Source organism: Argentina silus, assembly GCF_951799395.1.
Source record: "Argentina silus genome assembly, chromosome: 2".
Classification (NCBI taxonomy): Eukaryota; Metazoa; Chordata; class Actinopteri; order Argentiniformes; family Argentinidae; genus Argentina; species Argentina silus.
This window is the reverse complement of record NC_139656.1, coordinates 15,145,866-15,172,325: the sequence shown is the minus strand read 5'-3', so window position 1 is coordinate 15,172,325 and position 26,460 is coordinate 15,145,866. Positions and strand designations below refer to the sequence as shown.

The window sequence follows — 26,460 nt, the reverse complement described above, 5'->3', positions numbered from 1 at the left end:
AAAATTATTTTTTTAAAATGTCAATACTTCTCAAAGTTGTATCAGAAGTATTGAAAAATAATCTTTGAAAAATATATTTTTTGCAATGACATCGCTCTAGATTCAAACTCACCTGATGTGCATTCTGGAAGTGTTGAGGAGTAGAGTGGTACCAGAGAACAAATGAAATCTTGGAAAAATAGCTCTGTACAGTCCATTATGTGTCCTACACAGTCTAGATTGGGTACTCTGAGGTATAAGAACAATTACAAACCCTTCTGGGGTAAATCTATACCAAATATTATATGGTTATGATTGATATACAGCCCTATTTACCATGTTTAAATGCAAAATAAAGTTTTAATTTAGTTTTAATTAATTAATTAATTAATTTGGGAGCTCTTATTTTGAAGAAATCCTCATTTACATAAATTGACAGTGTCCGGAAGTAGATGGGCAGAGTTCCACGATTGGAGCTCTGAGAACACAGATGCTGCATTCTTGGGAGAAATTGGTCAAAAGAGTACTGCCTACCTGTAGCTATGTCAGTTTGTTATAGTTTGTAGATGTATAGATGTTTGGAAATGTGCTTCAATTGATTCCACATGCATAGGGAAGATTCAGTCACTCAACACTGTCGATGTTCATTATTACAAGAAACGTGTCTCACCCATATATAGAACACTCACAATGACACAATGTTGTAATTCTCAAACCTGGTGAGACAGTACAGTAACATTTGTGGACAAACACTTTATCACCTGAATGGTGTTGTTGAGTACACCTCTGCAGTCTGCACGTCTACTACAGACTTTTTTTTTTTCTGCTCAGCTACTGGACCAGCCCCTCCCCTTCCCCTGCCCTGTCTGGACCCATTCACACCTCTCACTTACCCCTTTGTCCCATCCAGTACCCCCCCCCCCCCTCTCCCTCTCCAGCCCCTTTGACTCCATTCACACCTCCCCTCCATTCCCCTCCTCCTCCAGCCCCACCATTTCCTCACTTCACAACTCTTCAGCGCTCCCCATCATTCTGCCCCCCTACACGACTGCCACAGACAACGACCCCCCCCCCGCTGCAATGTCTGCATCAGTATGGCTCAGGTGAAGAGAGCGCTTGGGAAACTCCGCACCAAGAAGGGTGCTCAAAGTCTGCGCGGACCAGCTGTGTGGAGTACTCCAGTACTTCTTTAACCTGAGCCTCAGTCTAGAAAAGGTCCCGTCAATGTGGAAAATATCTTTCCTGGTACCGGTACCAAAGAAAAGGAACCCCAGTGTTCTGAATGACTATAGACCAGTAGCCTTGACATCCCACATCATGAAGACTATGGAAAGACTGATGCTAGCACACATGAGGCCCTTGGTGAAGACATCCTTGGACCCCCTGCAGTTTGCCTACCAGGCAGACCTTGGTGTGGATGATGCCATCATCTACCTGTTACACAGAGCTCACTCGCATTTAGATAAGGCACCATACAGCCCTTACTACTTGCGGATAAGCTGCTGAGGATGCAGGTGGACTCCCCCATTGTTTCCTGGATTACGAACTACCTGACCATCAGGCCACAGTTTGTACGGCTACAGGGATGTCGGACTGGGTGGTGAGCAGCACTGGCGCCCCCCAGGGGACAGTTCTGGCTCCCTTCCTCTTCACCCTCTATACCTCGGACTTCAGGCACAACACAGATACTTGCCATCTGCAGAAGTTCTCGGACGATTCTGCCTCCACTGTCAGTGGAGGCCAGGAGAACGAGTACAGAGGACTGGTGGACAGTTTTGTTGAGTGGTGTGTGCAGAACCACCTGCTACTCAACATCAGCAAGACAAAGAGATGGTGGAGGTGATCAGAGTCAGGCTGGGGGATGTTAAATCATACTGGACTGTTCTTACTGTATATAATGTTTCAGATGTCTACTTTATTTTATTATTCTATTGTCATTTTATTGTGTTGTTGTTTGTGATGTGAGCTGCTGTAACGCCTTAATTTCCCCTCGGGGATCAATAAAGTATCTATCTATCTAGCTAGCTCTCCATCTTTTTCTAGCCTTTTTCACAGCCCGACTCTATCGTTGTGGGTACGCGAGAGTAGTGCCTTTATGACTCCAGATCAGTTGGCGGCAGTGTAGTGGATCATTCTCTCTCGTAGTTTGACACTACAGCGAGTTGCGAAGAAGAGTTGAGTTTCCGCAAATCACATCATCAACGAGACAACATCGTCTTTTTCTATATCTAAATGTATTAATCAGTGAATTATTAAATTTCACCCCTTACCAAAGAAGAGAGTATGAATTAAAACACTGTGGTTGACTTCTCCCCGGTCAAGTGTGAAGCCTGGTAAGTAGACATCAAATCGATGTTGGTTGTGCTAACTGGCTAAACTACCTGGCTATGCTAGCGTCAGCTACACTAGTAGCCTAGCTGCTGGTACTTTTTGAAACGTCGACTTTTTACAGCTACATACTTTGAAACATAGTAAGTCATCTACACTCTAGTGTCAGTGTTTGTTTGATACATATGTTGTCCGTGATATGTTGCGAGCTTCTATCCAGTAGATACTAGCTAGTTACGCTAGCCAAGTCATTCGTCAGTTGACTGGCTAATAACAGTATTGTTATGATAATGTCAATCAAAGGCATGCAAGTTGACAGCTAAGGGCAAGGCCAGGCATAACGTTAATTGTCAGTCCAGAGTCCTGTGTTTAAACAGCTGTTTGTCAGTTGTCTGTGCTCTCGAGATAACCAGAATCAGAAAGAATAGCATTTTCCCCCACCATGGCTGTTTACAGGCAGTGCCAAATTGCTTGTTTCTGATGACATGTTTAGGCAAGCCTGTCTGCCTGCCTGCCTCCTCTCATTTCCATTCGCTAGGCTTCCGCCATGTTGTTCTCCTCACTTAACCTTTTGTGTCCAGCTCAGTGCAGATAAAGTAGAGCAGAAGAGGAAGTCACCGCAGACTGTTGTAATGCACTATTTATGCTTATTGTCAAGCTCATGGTTGTTCTCTCTCTGTCTCTCTCTCTCTGAAAAAGGGTAGTATAGTGGCTGGACTCAGCATGTGCGCGTCCGGAAAATACAGTTCACGGGGCCCGGCTCTGATCCCACGGATGAAGACCAAGCACCGCATTTACTACATCACCCTCTTCTCAGTGGTTCTGCTGGGCCTCATCGCCACAGGGATGTTCCAGTTCTGGCCACATTCCATCGAGTCTACAGCAGACTGGAGCTTGGACCGACGCAGTGTGCATGATGCGCCTCTGGTCCGACTGCCTGTCTCCAGCCCTATTCCAGAGAGAGGGGACCTCAGCTGCCGAATGCACACTTGTTTTGATGTGTATCGATGTGGCTACAACCCTAAGAACAGAATCAAGGTGAGCTGAAACCTCTAGTACATCATCATATTTCATTAAACGTTTCTGGACCCTCTTATTAACCCCAGGATTGAATGTTATGATTAACTAGCCAAATAAGAGTCTCAGCTCTCAGGAGTGTGTGTGTGTGTCTGTCTGTATGTTGTGTAGGTGTACATCTACCCTCTACAGCGGTTTGTGGATGATGTAGGCGTGGCTATCAGCAGCACAGGCCTGTCGAGGGAGTACAACGACTTGCTCAGTGCCATCTCCGACAGTGACTTCTATACTGATGATGTCACCAGGGCGTGCCTGTTTGTCCCCTCCACTGATGTGCTCAATCAGAACTCCCTTCGCATCAAGGAGACTGCTCAGGCTCTGGCTATGCTGCCCAGGTAACCCTGCTGCCCACTGCTTGCTTCATATACACTCACCGGCCACTTTATTAGGTAAACCTGTTCAACTGCTCGTTAATGCAAATATCTAATCAGCCAATCACATGGCAGCAACTCAATGCATTTAGGCATGTAGACATGGTCAAGACGACCTGCTGAAGTTCAAACCGAGCATCAGAATGGGGAAGAAAGGTGATTTAAGTGACTTTGAACGTGGGATGGTTGTTGGTGCCAGATGGGCTGGTCTGAGTATTTCAGAAACTGCTGATCTACTGGGATTTTCACGCACAACCATCTCTAGGGTTTACAGAGAATGGTCAGAAAAAGCGAAAATATCCAGTGATATCCAGCAGTTCTCTGGGCGAAAATGCCTTGTTGATGTCAGAGGAGAATGGCCAGACTGGTTCGAGATGATAGAAAGGCAACAGTAACTCAAATAACCACTCGTTACTACCAAGGTATGTAGAAGACCATCTCGTCTAACCTTGAAGCAGATGGGCTACAGCAGCAGAAGACCACACCGGGTGCCACTCCTGTCAGCTAAGAACAGGAAACTGAGGCTACAATTCGCACGAACTCACCAAAATTGGACAATAGAAGTTTGAAAAATGTTGCCTGGTCTGATGAGTCTCGATTTCTGCTGCAACATTCAGATGGTAGGGTCAGAATTTGGCGTAAACAACATGAAAGCATGGATCCATCCTGCCTTGTATCAACGGTTCAGGCTGGTGGTGGCGGTGTAATGGTGTGGGGGATATTTTCTTGGCACACTTTGGGCCCCTTAGTACCAATTGAGCTTCGTTTAAAAGCCACAGCCTACCTGAGTATTGTTGCTGACCATGTCCATCCCAGTGTACCCATCTTCTGATGGCTACTTCCAGCAGGATAACGCGCCATGTCGCAAAGCTCAAATCATGTCGAACTGATTTCTTGAACATGACACTGAGTTCACTGTACTCCAATGGCCTCCACAGTCACCAGATCTCAATCCAATAGAGCACCTTTGGGATGTGGTGGAACGGGAGATTTGCATCATGGATGTGCAGCCGACAAATCTGCAGCAACTGCGTGATGCTATCATGTCAATATGGACCAAAATCTCTGAGGAATGTTTCCAGCATCTTGTTGAATTTATGCCACAAAGAATTAAGGCAGTTCTGAAGGCAAAAGGGGGTCCAACCCGGTACTAGCAAGGTGTACCTAATAAAGTGGCCGGTGAGTGTATATCTACCAATATTGAAGCCCTATTGACCTCCTCCTTTTTTTGAACCACATCATTTATCATTCTTTACCCTCACTTTGTCATTATTCTTACCCTCTCTCCTCCACAGCCTCTATTGATCTCTCCATCCTGTGTTAATATCTCTTCCCTTTCACTTTTCCCCTCTTTAGATAGATATTGATCTAAGTGCACAAATATATAAGGTTTTGATCCCTAAAGACTGCTATTCAAAGCTGTTTATCCCGTCCTACCAACCGCTGTCAACCAAGTGTGTCTGTTTCCAGGTGGGACAAAGGGATGAACCACCTGCTGTTCAACATGTTACCTGGAGGACCTCCAGACTACAACACTGCCTTAGATGTACCAAGAGACCGGTAAAACTACTAAACCCCAGTATTAATATAATCTTTTGGGCAGTTGCTATTAACTTAATGGAGAGAAGATCTCAGGCTGCTATTGTTAATCAACATTTTAAGCTTGCCAATACTCACATTTGAGTACAAACCATCTCTTTTGGTGGTCATCAGCAGTGGGCTGGGAAACATATCACACACCGCCACTCAAACCACTAGAGGGAAGCATGGAGTTAAAACCTAGCCTTCAGTGTCCCTTTCATGTCTTCATGTCGGGTCTTGAATTCAAAGGAAGGGTATTGATTTTCTTTTTGTTTTAAGGTCACTTTATCTCATAGTTTAAAAAAATAATCTCTCTCTCTCATTTTTATTGACCCATGTAATTTGACTCAAATAGCTAATCTAGATTGTATTTTACTCTTCATTTCATTAGATAAGTTGTGTATAATTACTGGATTTGTTTGAAAAATAGGCCTACCCTTCATAGATGAAAGCACATCTTCTAAATAGTCTAGAGATGACAGAACCGTATATCGGCCTTGAGCAGGCCGACATGTCTAAGCTCCTGGTATTTACTGCCACAGAGGTCATGTTTCCCAGCCTCGCTCTTGGCTGCTCTCTTGGTTTGGGTGGAAAAGGTGGGTTTTATGAACAGAAAGCCCTGAAACGATGAACACTTATCTGGAGCTGTAGGGAATTTCCTGGGCTCATCCAGCTGTGCTCCATTTGGCGTGGGGCCTCATCAGAACCAGCTGTGTGTGTGTGTGTGTGTGTGTGAGAGAGAGAATCTGTGCTTGCATGCGCAGGTACGATGCCATGAAGACTGTACATCAGATCACATGTAACTGTAGCTTCACAGGTTTACATAATGGTAATGTCAAGGCAGTGTCTTTTTGTCTTTTTGTATGAGTGCACCGCTCAAGCTCCTCTGACATTCCTCTTGTTTAATATGTTATTTAACATACATGACACAAGAAACAGGCAGGACATGAACATCTGCCATGTGTTGTCATGCAGAAGAGTGCTGTATTCTCATCTTGCTGTTTTCTTATACAGTGCCCTCCTTAAGTATTGGAAAGAGGAAGCATTGTGTTTTTTTTTAGCTCTATACTCCAATAGTTTGAATCTTTCCAATATATGGAGGGCACTGTAGGTCAATGTGATAGTGGTGTTCATTTGTGTGTGTTTGTGTTTTCCAGAGCACTGCTTGCAGGGGGGGGCTTCTCCACGTGGACTTACAGGCAGGGGTATGATGTGAGCATCCCTGTGTATAGCCCTCTCTCTGCGGATGTGGACCTGCCTGAGAAACAGCCCGGGTGAGCTCTTCACACAAAACCCTGACTCATCAACCGGTATCACAGCATCATGATGATAAGTAGTATCACGATACAAAGTCTTATCATCACTCGACAAAATCTAGTCAGCGGATTTTCATGTTCATGTTTTTCAATGATCTTACATTGTCTGTGATCTTGTCTTCTTCCCGCCTGCAGGCCGAGGCGCTACTTCATTCTGTCGTCCCAGACAGCCATCCACAGGGAGTACCGCGCTGAGCTGGAGAGGCTGAAGGAGGAGAACGGGGAGGCTCTACTCCTTCTAGACAAGTGTAGCAACCTCTCACAGGGCGTCTCCTCCTCCTCCGCCTCCGCCAGGAAACGCTGCTACAAGGGCCAGGTGTACGACTACCCGCACATCCTCCAGGTGAGAGAGACACACACACACACACACACACACACAGCTGCAACATGGAGACATACAACTGCCAGCCAACATTCTCACCTACTCTTGTACACACGTCTTACTCAGCTCAGAGGGAGATCTTTGGCAACATCAGGCATCATTCTGCATTTATGATTTTGAGGTAGATAGTTATTGACAATATCACAAAACACACCCATGATTAGTTTGTTGTCAATACAATACAATTGTAGGGCTCTGCACATTGTAGATTGGTGTTTCTAACACTGAGAGAGTTGTTGGTCTGTGTGGGTAACTTAATGCCTGGGAACACACTGGCTGGCTGACTGTCTGTCTGCTCAGAGATGCATCTCCAGCCCATCTCTGGCTGGCCTGTCTAGACAGGAAGTGTGCTTATCATCTGGTTTGCTCAGGTCTGCTCTGGGTGCAGCAAGCCACACATCTGGGACACGTCCCACCAGGGAGAGAGAGTGAGCCTGGCTGTGTGGTGGGGTGGGAGGTCTGGGGATGGAGGTCAGGGAAGGGAGACAGTCTTTAGTTCAAGTAGCCCCCTCCCTCTTTCCTCCACCGCTGATGTACAACTGATATGGCTTAAGTAGTGTCTCATGGTGTGTATTTTCTGTCTGTCCCAGGAGTCGTCGTTCTGTGTGGTGCTGCGCGGGGCTCGGCTGGGACAGGCGACCCTCAGTGACGTCCTGCAGGCTGGCTGTGTCCCCGTCATCTTAGCAGACTCTTACATCCTTCCCTTCTCTGAGGTGCTGGACTGGAAAAGGTACACAGACGTCACTGGTCTATGGACACCAACCAGAACTAGCTTTTAACAGATAGCTGCAGTTGGTTTTCTGAGCTAGTGAGGTCTTGTAAATAGGAGACACGTCACTGTGTGTGTGTGTGTTTGTGTGTGTTTGTTTGATACAGGGCATCCGTGGTCATTCCAGAGGAGAAGCTGCCAGAGATGTACACCATTCTGAAGAGCATCCCTCACAGACAGGTGGAGGAGATGCAGAGACAGGTAAATGAGATGGTCACACACATGGATACACGCTCTTTGTAAAGTCATACGACTCGATTCCAGTTCCAGATGAACAAGCCTCAGCAGAAAGTGGCTCCAGCCTCTCAGGTTAACTTGGTGTGAAGACAAGGTCAGAGGAGCTGTGACTTTCACGCTCACATTCCAACCTGTGCACTTCAGAGACACGTGCCTCACTCTGTCAGCCCAGTGGAAGCCATAACACTGTCAATCTGAAGGCTGAAACAGACAGATCGTAATGAGCCCCTCAGACTTGAGTTTCCGTCCTTCTGTCAGCTTTAATCTTCTCCTTAATTTGACCAATCTTGATAAACGAACAAGCTCTCACAAAGATTCTTCAGTGTTGATTTTAGTCACAGGGAAAAGAATGACAAACCACTTACTCTCTCTCTCTCCCCCTGTCTCCTCTCCGTTCGCTAGCTGAATTAAGCCACAATAAACAACAGTGAAAGCCCTTCTGAGAGCTCTGCACGAGTCCAAGCTGTTTCTTATTCCCTTGTATCAACGCTAGTCCATTTACCAATTAGACTGGCCAAACAGACATCTTAGACCCACGGCTTAGAGACGGGAGGAAACTGGGCTGGACTTGTATTACATTAAACCAAACCCTAAAACATGGCCTCCCTAGGGGGAGGCCTCCCTCCTGTCTCTTAGCAGCTAGCCTAGCGGCGTGGAGCTGACATGCTTATCCGTTGGTTAAAGTGCTCCACTGTCTGTGCCCAAGGCCTGGAGTTAAGAGTTTTGTGTATGGGATTTCTAAAGGGTTGTTCTACATACTGTAGCTGCTGCTTTGAAATGTCTCTCCGTGCAGAAGAGGGGTGAATAAGGGGTAGAGTGTTTTTTCCACATATAGAGTTAACTTTTCTTTCTTTTTTTAAAGATTGTTTTTTGAGTGGAGCAGTCCCACTCTTATATTTTAAATTTTTATTGGATGAATATAGTGAAGAAAGACAGGAAAGTAAGGAGGAGAGGGTATGTCAGCAGGGCATGGGCCAGATTCGAACCCATGTCGACATGGGCATATTTGTGCACTCTAGGCCATGGTGCTAGACCACTGGACCACATACAGAGGCCACAGAGTTAAGTTTTGGACAACAGAGAAAGTCAACCTGAGAGGAACTACAGCCAAAACAAAAGTGTGTGTGTGTGTGTGTGAGAGAGAGAGAGACCATCTTTCAGCAGAGGTGAAGGGGAAGGGGTATGTCACTGTGCCCTGTGCGTGTCCGACTCTGGCCCCTCCAGGACTGATGGGGAGGAAGGTGTCAGGGCCCAGCTAGGTACGTGTCAGGGTGGGGTGTGATGGGGTGGGGGCCGTCTGCACAAAGGCCCATCTTGTCGAGTGTTTATGGGGTGCTGTAGGGCCCATTCCATATCAGTCCACACCTGCACCCATCTGGAGCCGAGCGCCTCCTCCTCCTCCTTACTCACTCTCCTGCCCTGCTCCTCAGCTCCTGACACATCACAGTCACAGGCTAGACTAGACAGTGTAGTTGAATGAGGGAGCTATGTCTCTAGTGACCAGCTAGTCTCACTTAGAATAGCCTAGAGATGTTGTCAATGGTGTCCAGTACGGTGTGTCTAGAGACTGGAGCTAAACTCTCTAAGTTGTTTTTGTGATGTGATAGGTGAAATCTTTAAAAAAAAAAAAGAATTCTTCTTCAGTTGTTTTACATTGATTTTAGTGACTGGAGAGCTAGTGAAGTATATACCTTCTTTGACCAACAGAGGGCCCAGCTATCTCTCCTTCCTCAGTGGAAGTAGTCTGGTTTCCCTCAATTTATAGACCGTTTCTGGCTGTAAAGGTCTCAGTATGTTAACCTACATGTTAAGTATACTCTTGACTCTTGTGTGAGCTATGATAGATAGAATTGTGTCTCACAGTCCTAATTTAATGCCTGTACTGCTCCAGTACATTGATGCCATCACATATAAAGGGGAACATGATAACAGAACAGTAAAGCCATCGGTAGCCAGCATCATCAATTCAGAAACAATAAACTCATTTTCAAGTGGTAGCATCAATTTAGGTCACAATTTGTGAGCTAATTGCTAAACAGCTGCTAAATGTTAGCATGGTGGTCAACTAGGACTTTTGAGCCTCGTTCTACTGTCAGTGGCTCCCCAGAGCCTAGTTTGGGTCAGACCCTAGGAATAGAATACACTTTATTAGATCAGCAGAGTCCATGGCTGTAGATTTTAATCACAGGGCTAGCACCAAGCTTATAAAACCTTGTCTGAACCTTGTTTAGAAAGAGCTGACTGCCAGATTGACAGTGTTGTCGAGCCAGAGGAAGACTGGCTAGAGTACAGTGAAGCGTTCCCTGTTCTGTTGGTCCCTCTGTAGAGCCACGTCCCTCAGCCCTGGTCTGGAAAGGGTGGCTACTAGTTTGGTTTCATAGATAAGAGCCACGATTTATGACCTGTATAACAACAATGTCCTCCTGACAGTTTTTATTCAGCAAGGGATCTCCCTAGATTTTTCTTTTTGATAATTAAGGCCTATTCTGGGCCTTTACATGCAATTAATCAGGCTACATTTGAGGGGCCGTGTAATATCGCAAAAGTTTAGTCAAATCAAAAGTTATGAATTCATAAATTGATGTTGTTTATGGATACGGTCACTCATACACTCAAAGAGAAGGAACCATCTAAGCCTGGGTATGTCAGAGGAAGTGATTTTATTTGAGACATTTGTGACTGGAATGACCGCTGAAGTGAATCACTCGACCCCTCTTCCTCTCCTGTGACTCTGTCTCTTCTTCCCTCATAAAAATTCCTGCAGGCGCTGGAAGGGGGTGGGGCGGGCCTCTCGGGCCGGCGCAGTTTGCTTTTAGCCTCCTCCCAGTCGGAAAGGAAACTTTCATCGCTGGCCTGATTTATGGGCCGTCGGGGTCCCCCTGAGATTAGAAAGTCTTTTTGAATACTCCTCACCCCCTCCATAAAAATACAAGCTGTTTTTGTGTTGTTATATTTCTCCAGTGTTAAAGGGAGAAGGCACGGGGGTGGGAGTGGAGGGAGGGGGAGGGCGGACTGGTCCCTTCTCATGTGCCGCTAAGGGCTCCCTGTGGACCATACCACAACAAACACACCAGTCAATAAAACAAGCTGCTCCAGCTCCTCTGCTATGGGTGGACAAAGCCACATAGCCAGCAAGGCACAGATAACCACAGCTTTAGCTCACAGGCACAGCCAGCCATGCACATTGATCAATGGGCTCCATTGCACTACTGAAGCTGTGGCCTACTATGCTGTCATTGTTCTACAGTTTCAATTCACACACTACTTCTTCTGTACCCAACCCCAAACAGTGGAGACACATATGTTGGTTCTCCCATCCAATGCAAATGCCTGAGTTCCAGACTGTCGCTCTCCATGATTCCATGTTGTCCATGTTGACTTACCTGTAGAGTTTCAGTTCAACCTCAGGGGACATTCCCTACATTGTATGGACTGAGGGTTAGTTTAATTGGCCTACCCCCCCCCCCCCCCAAGCCTTCTCTTAAAGGGTGCTACACTCAGGGTCACAGCAGCCCCGCTGGGGTGGAGTCAGGTCAGTGCGGCATGGCGCCTTCTAGCAGTAGATTGTGCTTTTTGAAGGATCATTAACTCTTACAGGCTCCAGGGGGGGTGAGGGGGGTGGGTTCTTGTTGTAGTTCTATCTGTAATGAAAGATGATTCACCACTACACCTCTGAAGTCATGTTATACTCCTTGTGCCTCTCCTGCACTGGAATCCTTCTTGGTTGGTTGGTATTACTTTGGACTTGTAGTGAATTGACAACAATTCAAAAATGTAATACAAGTGTTCAATTCAAGAACAAGTTGCGTACAACTTGAATTGAACACTTGTATCTCAATGGGCTTATCTAAATGGGCCTCTCAGCTGATTCGTCCCTCCTGTCATCATGTCACTGGGCAGTGGAGCTCTGTGTGTTGACCACTGTGCGTTCTCTCTGTCCTCAGGCCCGCTGGTTCTGGGACGCCTACTTCAGCTCCATGAAGGGCATCGGCATGACAACGCTCCAGATCATCAACGACCGAATCTACCCGTATGCCGCACGCACCTACGAGGAGTGGAACAACCCCCCGGTCGTGGTGAGGTCACCAGGCATTCTCCTGTATTCAAAGAGTATACCAAGTGTTTTGAGGGGTATTCAAAGTGTTACTGTTAAAAGTGTCTTTAGTAGAAATTCTCTTTTGTTGCCAATCCTTTATTCTAAACAACCAGGCTTACATAAAAATAGATGTATGTTTTAACATGATCAGATGCATCAGAAGTCCTACCCCTGCTATGATCATTGTGCCTCTAGGTCACATTCTTCCGAGTCCTCTGAGAGTGAAGAGTCATTTTTATGGGAGGGTTAGTCTGCAGTCTGCCATTGATGTGACCTGGCACTATAGCCCTGGCCTGGATGGAGGCTTGACAAAACACACTCCCTCAGTGGCAGATATGACACACTCTTCCCACTCTGCCTTATTTCCCTGGTAACTGTTTCCCCACTGTAGCGGGTGGCAGAACAGCCTCTCTCCTCTCTCTCTCGTGCTATCTCTTTATTTCTCTCGCTCTCTCTCATCTCTATCTCTTTCTCTCTCTCTCTCCCATTTTCTCTCTCTTTCTCCCCCCCTCTCTCTCTCTCCCCACACATGTAGATGTAGTCTAGTGTGGTCCTTGCCTGCTTGGTAAACACCCAGTGCTCAAGCAGCCAACTGAGTTTGTGTCAGCAGTTCTACACTGGGAGGATGCTTCTAGTGCGGTGAAAAATAAGTTCTTCTGTGTTTGAGTCATTGTGTGTGTGTGTGTGTGTGTGTGTGTGTGTGTGTGTGTGTGTGTGTGTGTGTGTGTGTGTGTGTGTGTGTGTGTGTGTGTGTGTGTGTGTGTGTGTGTGTGTGTGTGTGTGTGTAAATAATGTCAATGAGAGATGTTGTGTGTAAGTGGGAGGGAGGTGTGTGTGTGAGTCGTTGTGTGTAGCATCTCTGTGGTTTTGGGAGTGTGGGGATGCAGACAGCCTGGCTCAGCGACCACCTCTCAGGGGCTGTTAATCACCCCAGTCTGATGTCCCGTCCCCAAAGACACCAAATGCAGCTCCGCCCTCAGTCTGTGGGGTAGAAGACTGAGTTGGGGGGGGGTGCAATGTCTCAATGTAGGCCTACTCTGTCCCACCAATGATGAGGGAGCCTCTCAGGTCATATTGGTCTGAACAAGTCACATCCTGGCTTAAGTGAGGTCTACTATATTTTAGACTAATTCAAAGCAATACAAGAATGCAATGTAAAAAGACTAAAGGCTTTCCATACAAGCAACTGCTCAATGAAAGCCAGTGTTGCCTTTTTCTTCTAAATGGCAGCTTGTTAATCAACAATTACACTTTGTAGACATTGCCTACTTCTTCTGTCAGAACACAAACTCTGCTTTTTTCCCCAACCCATCACCATCACTGAGGTCTCCTGGTTCGGTCCCGGCCCACGAGAGGTTAATTGCTCCGGGGTTTCAGACCTCTGACCATTCCAACATTAGAGAGGGGAGATGAAATGCATTCTCGACGTATTCAGTGGAAACACGTCGAGGAGAATTGGAACAGAACACTAAATAAATCACACAGGGCTTTTTTTTTTTTTTTTCTTCTCCTCCCTCTCTCTCCTGTTCTGTATCCTTCGTTCTGGGTCCTAATTGAAAGCACATTTCCCAGCTAACTGCTAGGATAGGGACAGACAGGCTGCTTTTTGTTTGGGAGTCGTGGGCATGGTTCTAAGGTATGCCAAGAGGTACACCGCTCTTTATTTCCCTCAGCTTCTGAAAGGACCTGGCTCACTTTGATGGGGTTTGAGTTGTTTTGTCACCTTTGGGAAGACTAACATTTCTTTTGATTACTTGGTCGTGTATAATGATCATGATCATTGCTCTTGCGTTGACAAAGATTTCTTTTTTTATTGTTAGAATAGCATAAAATCATCCAAAACACCCATATTAGTGTCGATGGTGCACTATTCTGATGTTTAGATGGATGTGTTTGTGTTGATCAACTTTTCCAAAAGTACCACAATAATGTGTAAACAAACCAAACGGCAGCCAGTTCCCGGTTGCGTAAACTTTGCATCACGACTAGTAAACTCATTTTAGCTAATTAACATTTGAGAAGTGGCTTTCTTTCATCTTGTTCATTTTGGTCTGACAAATGACTTAAGTGGTCCCTTTCCTCTTTTCCTCGTTTCTTCTTCTCACCACTAATGTGTCACCGTGTTAGTTTAATTATCCTCCCCCCCCCCCCCCCCGCTTGTATGTCAGTGTCAGATGCAGCCACAGAGAAGTTTCCATTTGCTAGTAAAGTCTGTTTTTACGAGTTGAGGACTGACTGATGTTGGGTGTATGGGGTGAGCGTGTCTCTGGTGACAGACTATGGTGGACGCCGTCGCAGGAGCCACAGCTACCAAAGGCTGTGTTTGTGGCCACCTGCAGTAAATGGGCCAGAATAGAGAAGCTGCTCTTCAGTGAAGCCCACATTTTTCTATCAAATCTGCTGTCCCGCATCAAGATGTTAGGGTAGGATGGCACTAGTTTACTAACTCAACCGTAATCTCCTTTATTTGCAGATGCTACTGTTGTACAGTAGTTCCTGTTCCAGCTAGGGTGGACAACCAATGTGTCCTATTTATAGTGAGAAATACTACAGAGCTGGTCCATAGTAGTTTACACTTCCATGCCGTTGACTCAGCAAGTCTCGTCAAGATGACCGTGGTGAGATATGTTAGGACTGATGCCGTGTCTGCCTGTGTGTGTGTGTGTCTGTGTCTGTATGTGTGTGTGTCTGTGTGTCACCGCATCAGAGGGCTCTCTGCACTGCCAGTATTTCTTTTACAGCGTCACTTGATCTAGGCTGGGGTCTGTGCATCTTCCAGAGTTTACGGGCCGTTTTAAAACGGGGCCAAGAAGAGGAGCCAAGCCCCACACTGGCAGGAGACAGCCGCCGACACCATCCCTGCATCGCCCTCTCTCCCCCCTGTCCTCGCTGGAGCTCATCTGGACCCCTGCTGCCTGGTGCTCACTAGAGCTCCATGATAAAAGGCCGCTCATAACATCCCCAAAGCAGCAGCATGAGAGGCCAAGAGAGACACTCCAAACCACCTTTTGGTCTATGGTCTATTGTCAAAGAGGAAGACAATAAGACTCTCTTATTAGTTTTCAGTGTCTGGACGTAAGGATGCACTACAGCAATAAAGCATCCAGTACACACACACAAATGGTGGGGATGTGGGTTGGGCCTTGGATGGAAGGAGGGAATGCTTTAATTGACAGATCTTTGTCTGTCTTTTGTATGCTCTATTTTTCCTCTCTTTCTCTCTCTCTCTTCTTCCCTCCCCCCCCCCTTTGTCTTCTTCCTTCCTTCCCTCCCTCCCTCTCTCTCTCCTCCCTCCCTCGCCGCTCCTCAAGCAGCCTGACTACTGCTGCTTTTTTATAGTGTGCTTGGCATTCCAGGTCAGTTCTCACTGTGTGTTTGGCATTCCCTCTTCTAAGTCTATTCATCTTTGAACGAAATTAATAGATGATTCCTGTTCCCTAATAAAACCATAGTCTGGGAATCACTGCAGGTGATCTCACTGCCGAGTCAAACAATGTAATGGTGGTTTAAATCAAGGAAAACATGACACTGACTAAGGGGTGGCAGAGAGATGAGGCTGGTTAAGCCTGGGTTAGGTTTGAATGAGCGTACTACAGAGTGTGTAGCCATAATGTTGTTGTTTCTGTGTGTCTCCTCTGTAGAAGTGGTCGAGTGTGAACAGCCCTCTCTTCCTGCCCCTCATCCCTCCGAGGTCACCGGGGTTCACGGCTGTGGTGCTGACCTACGACCGCATCGAGAGCCTATTCCGGGTCATCACAGAGATCTCCAAGGTGCCCAGCCTGGCCAAGTTACTGGTGGTGTGGAACAACCAGAACAAGAGTCCCCCTGAAGGTGAGGCCCAGTTCAAACACACTCTCTCTCTCACACGCACACACTCTCACTCAGCTGAGCTTGACACTAAAAATTAATATATTGCATAGGCTCATTTTGAGAGAATATCCAAGTTATACAAAGGCAGCCAGGGTGCTATGTTGAATATTCAGAGCTGGAACATTACAGTGCTCCATGTCAGATAACCCTACATCAAAACCAAGCCCAGTGATTCCAAAGTCATTAGTTTTCTCTGTTTAGAAGTTGTCTGAACTTGGCAGATTCATACACACATGGAATGGGGAAAGTGGCTGAACACCCCCCATGTTAACTGCCAACTTGATGTGAGAAGGAGTAAAGTATTTTTTTTCTCCATGCCATGGTTTTTAAGGCACAAAATTGAGTTCTTGATGTACAACAGATGAGTGATAACAGTGTGAGCGGCCAAGAGCCGTCTCTCCAGAAGGTTGAAACATTGAGAAGCATGACATGCTCGGCTCTGGAGCCAAAACTCCCTGGCTCTCCTTAATGTTGAGAATGAGGAAACCCAAGCATCTCTGTGGCATGTTGCCGCAGGTCACCCCCAAAAAAGAACCAAAGACTGTGAAATTGAAATGTTAGTATCGATTGCGTTCTGTGTTTTCCCCCCACTACACGGTGCAGTCATCTCACTTTAACCTTAAGATGTCAACGTAGAGGGATTTCATTCAGTCTGATATACAGCCACTTACCACCACGTCTACAGCCTCTACTTCATCAATCAAAAAGTAGTGTGCTCCTAATGCCTGTCTGCCTCTGTCTGTCTATCTGTCTGTGTCTGTCTGACATGTATGCCTGTCTATCTGTGTGTCTGTCTGCCTGTCCTGTCTGTTGGTCTCAGCCTGTATGCCTGCCTGCCTGCCTGTCTGTATGCCTGTCGGTCTGTTTGTCTACCGTCAAAGCTGTCATTTGGGCCCATTAGAGATGTCAGAGTAAGCTGATATTAGTCATTATTTATCGTGGCTTTCTCTAACGATTCTGCTTAACAAGGTGATTAGGTATGGGGCTGTTTATGGAGGCCCTTACCCACTGACAGCTCAGGGGACGGATACAGGAACGGGGGTGGGGGGGAATTATATCTATCTTCTGTGTGTTATAGTCGCCTAACGTAATGGCGGCAGGGTGTTTTGAAGTGGCCCTCTAATGGCCCAGCATAGCCTTTGATTAGAGGCGTCAGTGGAGCCTGGCTTGGGCTTTGTGACCCATTAGAATTAACAAGAGGCCGTGGACGGGTCAACTCTGTGGCTCAGCCTGAGATGAGGATGGATTTCCTCCTCATCCTCACCATGGCCTGATTTGGGTTAATTTCAAGCGGGCCTTAAGCTGCCTCCAAGTCCTGCCTGTTTGGCATTTTAACAAGATGCTGCCAGCAGTGAGGAATCTAAAGATTTTTCTTTACTCTCGGTAGTGTCTTTTCTAGTTTTTGGCATGCAGAGTTGCAGTAAGTTTGGTTGTGGTGATGGACCTTGTTTTGTCTTTTGGTTACTTATGACATTTAATATGGCATGTTACAATTGTCTGACGTTGACTGAGAGACAGTCTTCGGTCTTGAGTGAAAGCATGTCAAATGGCCATGATAGCCCCCCCTCCCCACATCTCTGTTTCTCATAAAAAGCCATTTCTACCCTGGCTGTGTTTGAGCCCTGTAATAACGACACTGCAGCAGAGCATGGAGGTAGCCTAACTACAGGAGAGACGGGGGATTGTAGGATTCTGTTCTCCAGGCAGAGGATCTCCCTAAATCAGAAAATTAGATGAGATGTACATGGCTTCCAACATCCAGAGATGTTGTTTTTGTTGTCTTTAAATATCTGTGTTCTTTGAAGATGCCAAAGAGAAGGCAGTGCTGAATTGGTATAATCAGGGATAAGCTCATCTATGTTTGGCCCTATACAACTACACTATTCTCCAGCTCCTCAAAGCTCCTCTTTGGAAAAAAGAGAAAGAGAGAGAGAAAGCAGAAGGCACACCACCATACATCACTGCAGTCCTCCTGTTGACAGTTTAGTGTTGGAGACTTCAGCCCATCGCCAGTTAGGAGAGCTGTCAGGCCCCAGTTAGAAGCTTTATGGGGTGACACATTCAGTGCCATCTGTCTGCTCTATGCCATGGACACTTCTCAACATCTTTAAACACAATATTTAAAAAAGCAAACTCTGTTGCTCTGTCTTGAGAAGAATCCTAGTGCGGTCAGACTTGGATATGCTTGAAGTTGGCGTTGCGATGCGAGTCAGTGATTGTAGTTTTACTGTAAGAGTGCTCTTTTCCACTGCGAGTGCCATCTTTAAATGTCAGTGGGAGCCCAACTCTCCTCAGCTCCAACTGCAGAGAAATGTACTCTGTTTGTTTGACAAATAAACTGTTAATCCTGGCAGCCCAATTGGCGATAGTTTCTTTGCTTTAGGAGATGTAGAATGTATGTGGTATATTAATTTTAATGTATGTGGTATATTAAATTAGATATTTTAAATATTTATTCTGTTATTGTAAAATTGAGAACAATCTTCCAGAGCAGCTTCAGCTTTTATGTTGGTTAGCAGATGTCCGATTGAACCATCCACAATGACCTCCATGGCTTTGACAAGTAATGTCTTTGCTCCATGTTCTGTCTGTACAGTATGTATCACTGACACTCTCATTGTGTCTCCCTCTGCCAGAGTCTCTATGGCCCAAGATCGCTGTGCCCCTGAAGGTGGTGCGCACCAAGGAGAACAAGCTCAGCAATCGCTTCTTCCCCTACGACGAGATTGAGACCGAGGCTGTGCTGGCCATCGATGATGACATCATCATGCTGACATCTGATGAGCTGCAGTTTGGATATGAGGTGAGAGAGAGGTGTTTTAACCTGGTAATTTCGAACACTTCATATTTGAACATAACCTTGGCCATCCATACATTCACTCCCCCCTTGATAGCAGGTAATGCTGGCCACTTAGAGCTGATCCCAGAGTTTAAACTCATCCAGGGAGCTTAAGCCAGCTTCTGGTAGTGGTACGTTTGTAGTAGGCCTGAGCTGCCTGGCTGTGGAGATGTGTTTGATGTGTTTGATGTGTGAGAGATGATGACAGGCCAGAGCATGACACTGTCCATGATTCCATGACTACAGCCCGGCCTGGCTGGCACTCACCTGAAGGCATTTAGTAGCCATTGAGACAATTGAGGACAATTTGAGGATAATTACATGAAATGAGAGGCAGGTTGCTGTGGGGAAGACTGTCTGGCGGGTGGACCTCTCCCGCTCCCTCTCAGGTGGAGCTCTCTCTTTCTTCCTCCCTTTCTCTAGACCCAATAGCAGAACAGGCTTCAGGCATATGGGACCAGATTCAGCCTCAATACTGCCTTATGCATCACAGAGAAAGCCTGTAGCACTTGTCTCTTTAAAGTGTTGAATTAGCTCAAATAGTGACTGCTGTTTCACAATACTTTTAGATAGAAAATGAATGCCGGAAACTTTTCTAAAGATCGACTTCTTGTAAGTTACTTGCTGATTTTCCTGTATTAGTCATACATTTTCTTGCACAGGCAAAGTTCTATCTAACCATATTTCTTTCCCCTCATCATCTCCTGTAGGTATGGAGGGAGTTCCCAGACAGGCTGGTGGGGTATCCAGGTCGTCTCCACCTGTGGGACCACGAGATGGGCAAGTGGAAGTACGAGTCAGAGTGGACCAACGAGGTGTCCATGGTACTGACCGGAGCTGCCTTCTACCACAAGGTAGTGTATAGTGTGGGAATCTCTGCCCCCCCCACCTCTCTGAGCTCAGTCTGGCATGGCCTGTATGTGGAGGGGTACAGGCTGAGGAGAAAGAGTCATAGGTGAGGTGAGGTTATCTCAATGTCAGCCAAAGCTCTCTTTATTGATTCAAAGCAAATTCTTCTGAAAAAAATAAAATAAGAAAGAAACATGAAAGGGGTGTTTTGCTAAGGCAGAGGTTAGACTCATTTCAGAAGTGTCCAGATTGAAAAATGGTCACACTTTTTTTTTTTTTACAACATATTTCAGTACATGTCTGGATAAACAGAAATCCCTCTGCTTGGAGACTTGTTGATTCATTCTGATGCTGAGTGACTGTCTTATTTCCTTCTTTAGTACTTCAACTATCTTTACTCGTACAAGATGCCAGGAGACATCAAGAACTGGGTGGACGCCCATATGAACTGTGAGGATATCGCCATGAACTTCCTGGTGGCTAACATCACTGGCAAAGCCCCCATAAAGGTACAGTACTCTGAAAACAATATACATACCCGTTCTATTCAAACAGAGGCATCAAATTCCATGTTGGATTTAGATGTTGATGTACCTCAGTAGGTACTACTCAGCAGTACTGCAACATGCAGCAGATGTCAGAAAGCTGAGGTTCGTAACTCTAGCTATGTCTATATAGGAGGAACATAGCCTTATAGAATGCAGTAGTTCTGACAGTCTAGCCCATAGTGCTCTGTCTCTGATCTGTTCTCACCCCTCTGCCCCTCCTAAACCTCCTCCCTCACTGGTTTGACCGTGTCCAGGTGCAGAGGCCCTGCTCTAAAGCCCAGCCTTAACCTCTCTTATCAGGGTGTCACTCACTGCCACTCCCCCTCAGAGTGTGTTTTCCTAAGCTCACCAGGGCTCACACACACACACACACACCCTACCGCCAAAGCCATAGCCCTATTCTGCCCTCCCTGCGCCTGCCTGCACTAGACCCCCACACCAAACCCCACCCCACCCCACCCCATCCCACATATCTCACACGTCTCACACACGTCCTCTCTCGGACCAGACACCCCTCCCCCTCCTGGTCTGGAGGGTAGCGCGTGGATAGCTGCAGGAGGTGGGGGGGGGGGGGGAGACGGAAGAAGCCAATATATCACTCCTTTAATGAGCATATAGCTGTTTCTCCCTGGCATGCAAGCACACACACACACAGCACTTTAGCTACCACTCAGTTACACAGCACGTCAACAGAGCATCCACTCCCAGCAGCACTCGTTCACACGTAGGAGAGCCTGAGGCCTGTTATCAGGACTCATATCAGGTTATTGTTTTTTTGTTTTGTTTTTTCAAAAGGAGTGTGACTTTCACACTACTGAACTGGTTTTACACTTTCTTCAGCATGGACTCAGATTTGATGTCAAGTTTTTTTTGACACTGATGTGTACAGTACCAGTCAAAAGTTTGGACACCTTCTCATTCAATGGTTATTCTTTATTTTTATTATTTTCTACATTGTAGATGAATATTGATAACATCAAAACTATGAAGGAACACATATGGAATTATGTAGTAAACAAAAAGGTGTTAAACAAACCAGAATATGTTTTATATTTTAGATTCTTCAAAGTAGCCACCTTTTACTTTGATGACAGCTTTGCACACTCTTGGCATTCTCTCAATCAGCTTCATGAGGTAGTCACCTGGAATGGTTTTCCAACAGTCTTGAAGAGTGAAGGCAACACTTAGCCTTCACTCTGCGGTCCAACTCATCCCAAACCATCTCAATTGGGTTTAGGTTGGGTGATTGTGGAGGCCAGGTCATCTGACGCAGCACTCCATCACTCTCCTTCTTGGTGAAATAGCCCTTACATAGCCTGGAGGTGTGTTTGGGGTCATTGTCCTGTTGAAAAACAAATGATGGTCCCACTAAGCGCAAACCAGATGGGATGGCATGTCACTGCAGAATGCTGTGGTAGCCATGCTGGTTAAGTGTGCCTTGAATTTGGAATAAATCACCACAACAGTGTCACAAGCAAAGCACCCCCACACCATCACACCACCTCCTCCATGCTTCACGGTGGGAACCACACATGTAGAAACCATCCGCTCACCTTTTCTGTGTCTCACAAAGACACAGCGGGTGGAACCAAAAATCTCAAATTTGGACTCAAATCAGATCAAAGTACAGATTTCCACTGGTCTAATGTCCATTCCTTGTGTTTCTTGGCCCAAGCAATTCTCTTCTTCTTCTTGTTCTTCCTCAGTAGTGGCTTCTTTGCAGCAATTGGACCATGAAGGCCTGATTCACGCAGTCTCCTCTGAACAGTTGATGTTGAGATGTGTCTGCTACTTGAACTCTGTAAAGCATTTATGTGGGCTCTAATCTGAGGTGCTGTTAATTTGCGGTTTCTGAGGCTGGTAACTCGAATGAACTTATCCTCTGCAGCAGAGGTATCTCTTAGTCTTCCTTTCCTGGGGCGGTCCTCATGAGAGCCAGTTTCATCATAGCGCTTGATGGTTTTCGCAACTGCACTTGAGGATACATTCAATGTTCTTGAAATTTTCCGGATTGACTGACCTTCATGTCTTAAAGTAATGATGGACTGTCGTTTCTCTTTACTTAGTTGAGTGGTTCTTGCCATAATATGGATTTGAACAGTAGTCGAATAGGGCTATTCACTGTATAGAACTGTGTGCCAACCCTACCTCTGCACAACACAACTGATGGTCTCAAACACATTAAGAAGGCAAGACATTCCACATATTAACTCTTGACAAGGCACACCTGTTAATTGAAAACCATTCCAGGTGACTACCTCATGAATCTGATTGAGAGAATGCTAGAAGTGTGCAAAGCTGTCATCAAAGCAAAAGGTGGCTACTTTGAAGAATCTAAAATATAAAACATATTCTGGTTTGTTTAACACTTTTGTTTACGACATAATTCCATGTGTTCTTTCATAGATTTGATGTCTTCAGTATTAATCTACAATGTAGAAAATAATAAAAATAAAGAAAAACCATTGAATGAGAAGGTGTGTCCAAACTTTTGACTGGTACTGTACATAGCTGGCAATCATTTCAGAGTAAGAGATAGTAACAGCCCCCCATCTGCTTTCATTCAGGTGACCCCCAGGAAGAAGTTCAAGTGTCCTGAGTGCACGGCCATCGACGGGCTGTCACTGGACCAGACACACATGGTGGAGAGGTACGTCCCCTGCATCCTCACCACCTAACTAGTGTGTGACTTATTTGTGTGTCAGATCTATACAACTACATACACACAGAGGGAGAACCTTATCCGTTCGTATATTGTTTGTGTGTGGTGTTTGTTTTTTATATGTTGTTGATTGCCTCAAAATAGTAAACAAGGTGTGTTTTCCTCCCCAGGTCGGAGTGCATCAACAAGTTTGCATCTGTGTTTGGCACCATGCCCTTGAAGGTGGTGGAACACCGCGCAGACCCGGTCCTCTACAAAGACGACTTCCCAGAGAAGCTTAAGAGTTTCCCCAACATCGGCAGTCTGTAACCGGACAGGACAATCACAGGACAGGGCCTCAACCATCCATATATACCCTGCGTCCTTTAGTTCAGGAGGACATCTACTTCTTCTTAGGATATTTTACTGTCGTGTGAAACTCTCTAACGTCATTGTCAATCTCCGGAAAGTGGGTTGGGTTGGGGAACCTGTATAGTAACTCTACCTGTGCATGAACTGTTCTTAAGCGACCTGCTGAAGGAAAGGAGAGACTGGTTTGTTAACTGGTTGTCTCGACAGAGCCTACTGATGATGCAGTCGTGTGACTGAGGGATGGAGGGATTGAGACTGGAACCCCCACCGCCACTGCTACTGTGTTTGAGCCAGAGGCCCTGTGGGCTCTTTGGCTGGTCTGGGATCAGTGTATATATGTATAAATCCCGGCAGTGCTTGCAGATACTGTAGCAGACGGTCAGAGATACTGCCATGTCTAGGGCTGTGACGATCATGGAATTTTGGATAGTGGTTGATCGTCATGCAAATAATCTTTATAACTGTTCAGTTCCAACTTTTTATATTTAAATGACTGGCTATGACTGTCTGAGGCTGACCCTCCCCTCTGATTCGTGTCTCCCAAATACATCTTGCAAAGGCCACTGTTGAGAGGATAATCAGTGTTTTAGCAATATCAATATTATGATCCAACACCCACAATCCAATGTGTGATGCTCATTTTACCGGAGTATACAGTAATATTGAGAAAAACATGTCACAAGTGACGCTGAATTGCCATGAACCTCTACAAAAAATATGTCTTGCAAATTTACAGTAGCTTGTTAGCAGGTATAGTCTGTTTGTTTAATTATAACGCAGGTGAAATCTATCAAAATGCACATTTTTGGAGGGTCTACGTTTAGAAAATAAAGACTTTTGTAAGCAAATGCGACCCCTGATTGACAACATTACCGCATCACAGAGCCAGAATAACCTGTGGTAGACTGCTATTACTGAATAACCAATGAATAGTCCTATACAGAACATCTGGCATAAAAGAAAGTGCACAGATGCATCAAACGTGAATTTGATAGTGAAAGTGATTACATTCTCTCCACCAAAATGCGCCCCCTTTGGGAGGAGGAGATTGAGACAGTATGATTGATAGATGGATTAAGGTAGCAAAACAATTGTTAATAATCATTGATTTACACTCTTGCTATTGGGTATTGGGTCAATATGAAAATAAAAATAAAACATTTCCAATTCTAAATTCAAAGTATTAAAACAGTTAGGATGGTATGATTTTTCTTTTTCTTTTTTTTTCCTTTTATAAATATAACCTGTAACCGACGGTCAGTGTGTAACCATCACAGCCCTAGCCATGTCTATGGGGGGAGGATGTACATTACAAGTTTGTGTGAACCAGTAGAGATAATATATCCCATGTAATTTAACACTAACTCTATTATTTTGTTTGTCTTTATGAGAATGCATTTGAAAAACAAGCTCTGGTGTTAGAGGGTGCTTCTCAAGGTCATTTAGTCATTTGAAAACATTACTTATTTTATGTGGTTAATGTGAGCACTGCATAGGTGCATGGTGAGCTTTCTCTGCATAGAGGACATATCATAAATAGTGGTGCAGTATGTTTGTATATGTCCTGGAAATTATTCTACTGCTAACATCACTTCCAAATGTTTTTAAACATGGACATCACCTTTTGACTCTCGCACCAGGTTTTTAGTTGTACAATGGCCCAAAAGTATTCTGTTATTTTGTTTTGAACTTTTGTTTAAAAATCTGCCTCTCAAAAGTATTGTTTATGTACTAGCATTTCAAGTTCAACCCATTTTGGAAAATGTCAATATTGCCGTTTGTTTTGTTTTTTTACTTTCATAAAGAGGAGTGTGTTATAAATAAGATGTTTCAAACTGTTATATTGTAAAATATAAGGACTTTGTAAGAAAATGTCTGAATACATGCTAAATAAAGATCATGATTCATGGCCATTTTGGTGTGTGTGTGTGTGTGTGTGTGTGTGTGTGTGTGTCAGTATGCACATACAGTAGAATCCCCCTACTTCATCTGCTGTCCCTGCTCTGTCCTCTCCATTCTGAGAGGCCATGTCTCTGACCAGACCCTTTGTCATACAGCCAGGCTGTTTGTAGCACCACTGTTCAGTTTCGCCTGTCACCTGTTGTTAATGTACGCTCCCTAATCCACCCTGTACAATGTCAGCAGTTCAAAAGGGCACTGTTAGTATTTTTGTCGACTTCAATTAGCGTGACATTCCTGTGGGTTGTGCGATCTGATTTCAGCGCTTATGTCTGTTCAAAGAGACAACAATACAGAGGGATTTTGGGATGTGACAATCATGATATTGTCATTGTGAGGTATGCAAGTTTGTGCTCTACAAGCTATTCTGGGCGATATCTTTTGCATTGCTAGGGGACACAGTAAAAATCAATAGTCTTTATGGGGGGACTAAGAACCCTCTGACACCATAGACATACAGTAGACATAGACATCAAATGTAATCATCTCATAGTGCATGATCTCACCCCTTCACTAAGTGATTTATTAGTTGTTTTTAGAATTAGAAGGAAACACAGGAAATCAGATGTAGCAGGGTAATGTTTAATTCCACCTCATTGTGGCAATTCAAGCTGCACTTCAATCTATGTATCTTTGGGGGGGGGTTGATTTTTTATCGTTACAAATTTGACTGTCTTTCTTAAATAAGTCTGTGTACAATGTGATGAACAAATTTCACCCTCAATGCTAGTTAAACCATTTCTAAAATATTATGTAAGTGCAATAACTTTCTGTACTATAATAACCACACAAAATATATATGAGAACATGAACACAAGTAAAAGCATACCTTCATTATTTAAAACGCCGTACAACATCGCTTAATGCTACAGAAACCTTTGAAAATGTCCATATACCAGTTTGTTTAATCTACCCAAAACATTCCCCCATACAAGAAAAATCACACACACTCACACTCACACTCACACTCACACTCACACTCACACTCACACACACACACACACACACACACACACCACACTTACAAGAAATCACAAATGTCTCACAAAGATAAACTAATACTTTATATCAAATTAGTAACATTTTCAAGGGTCTTTTAACACTGTAAATCAGTCCAATTTACATTGCAAAAAACAACAAAACAAAACAATATACATGCACACACAACAACACACAAAGTTTTATATTAGAACAATTATCATTTAACTTTGATTGCCCTGCTTCAGTAGTATTAGAAATTAAAGGG

The 26,460-nt window shown here is 45.0% G+C and overlaps 1 protein-coding gene across 2 annotated transcripts; it reads left to right on the top strand.

Annotated features, from left to right (window-relative positions):
* Window positions 1-2,168: 2,168 nt before the first annotated feature.
* Window positions 2,169-25,168, top strand: ext2 (exostosin glycosyltransferase 2). 2 transcript variants are annotated; one of them, XM_083697367.1, is made up of 15 exons: window positions 2,169-2,312; window positions 3,007-3,345; window positions 3,496-3,719; window positions 5,226-5,315; window positions 6,494-6,610; window positions 6,788-6,995; window positions 7,625-7,764; window positions 7,911-8,004; window positions 11,985-12,116; window positions 15,778-15,967; window positions 18,643-18,809; window positions 19,556-19,699; window positions 20,075-20,203; window positions 22,810-22,892; window positions 23,075-25,168. In XM_083697367.1, exons 2-15 carry the CDS (start codon window positions 3,031-3,033, stop codon window positions 23,211-23,213), a joined length of 2,172 nt encoding a protein of 723 aa, XP_083553493.1. In that variant the 5' UTR covers window positions 2,169-2,312; window positions 3,007-3,030; the 3' UTR covers window positions 23,214-25,168. The 2 variants fall into 2 exon arrangements, with proteins under 2 accessions (XP_083553493.1, XP_083553494.1); XM_083697368.1 differs by having other exon boundaries at window positions 2,176-2,312; window positions 3,012-3,345.
* Window positions 25,169-26,460: the final 1,292 nt, after the last annotated feature.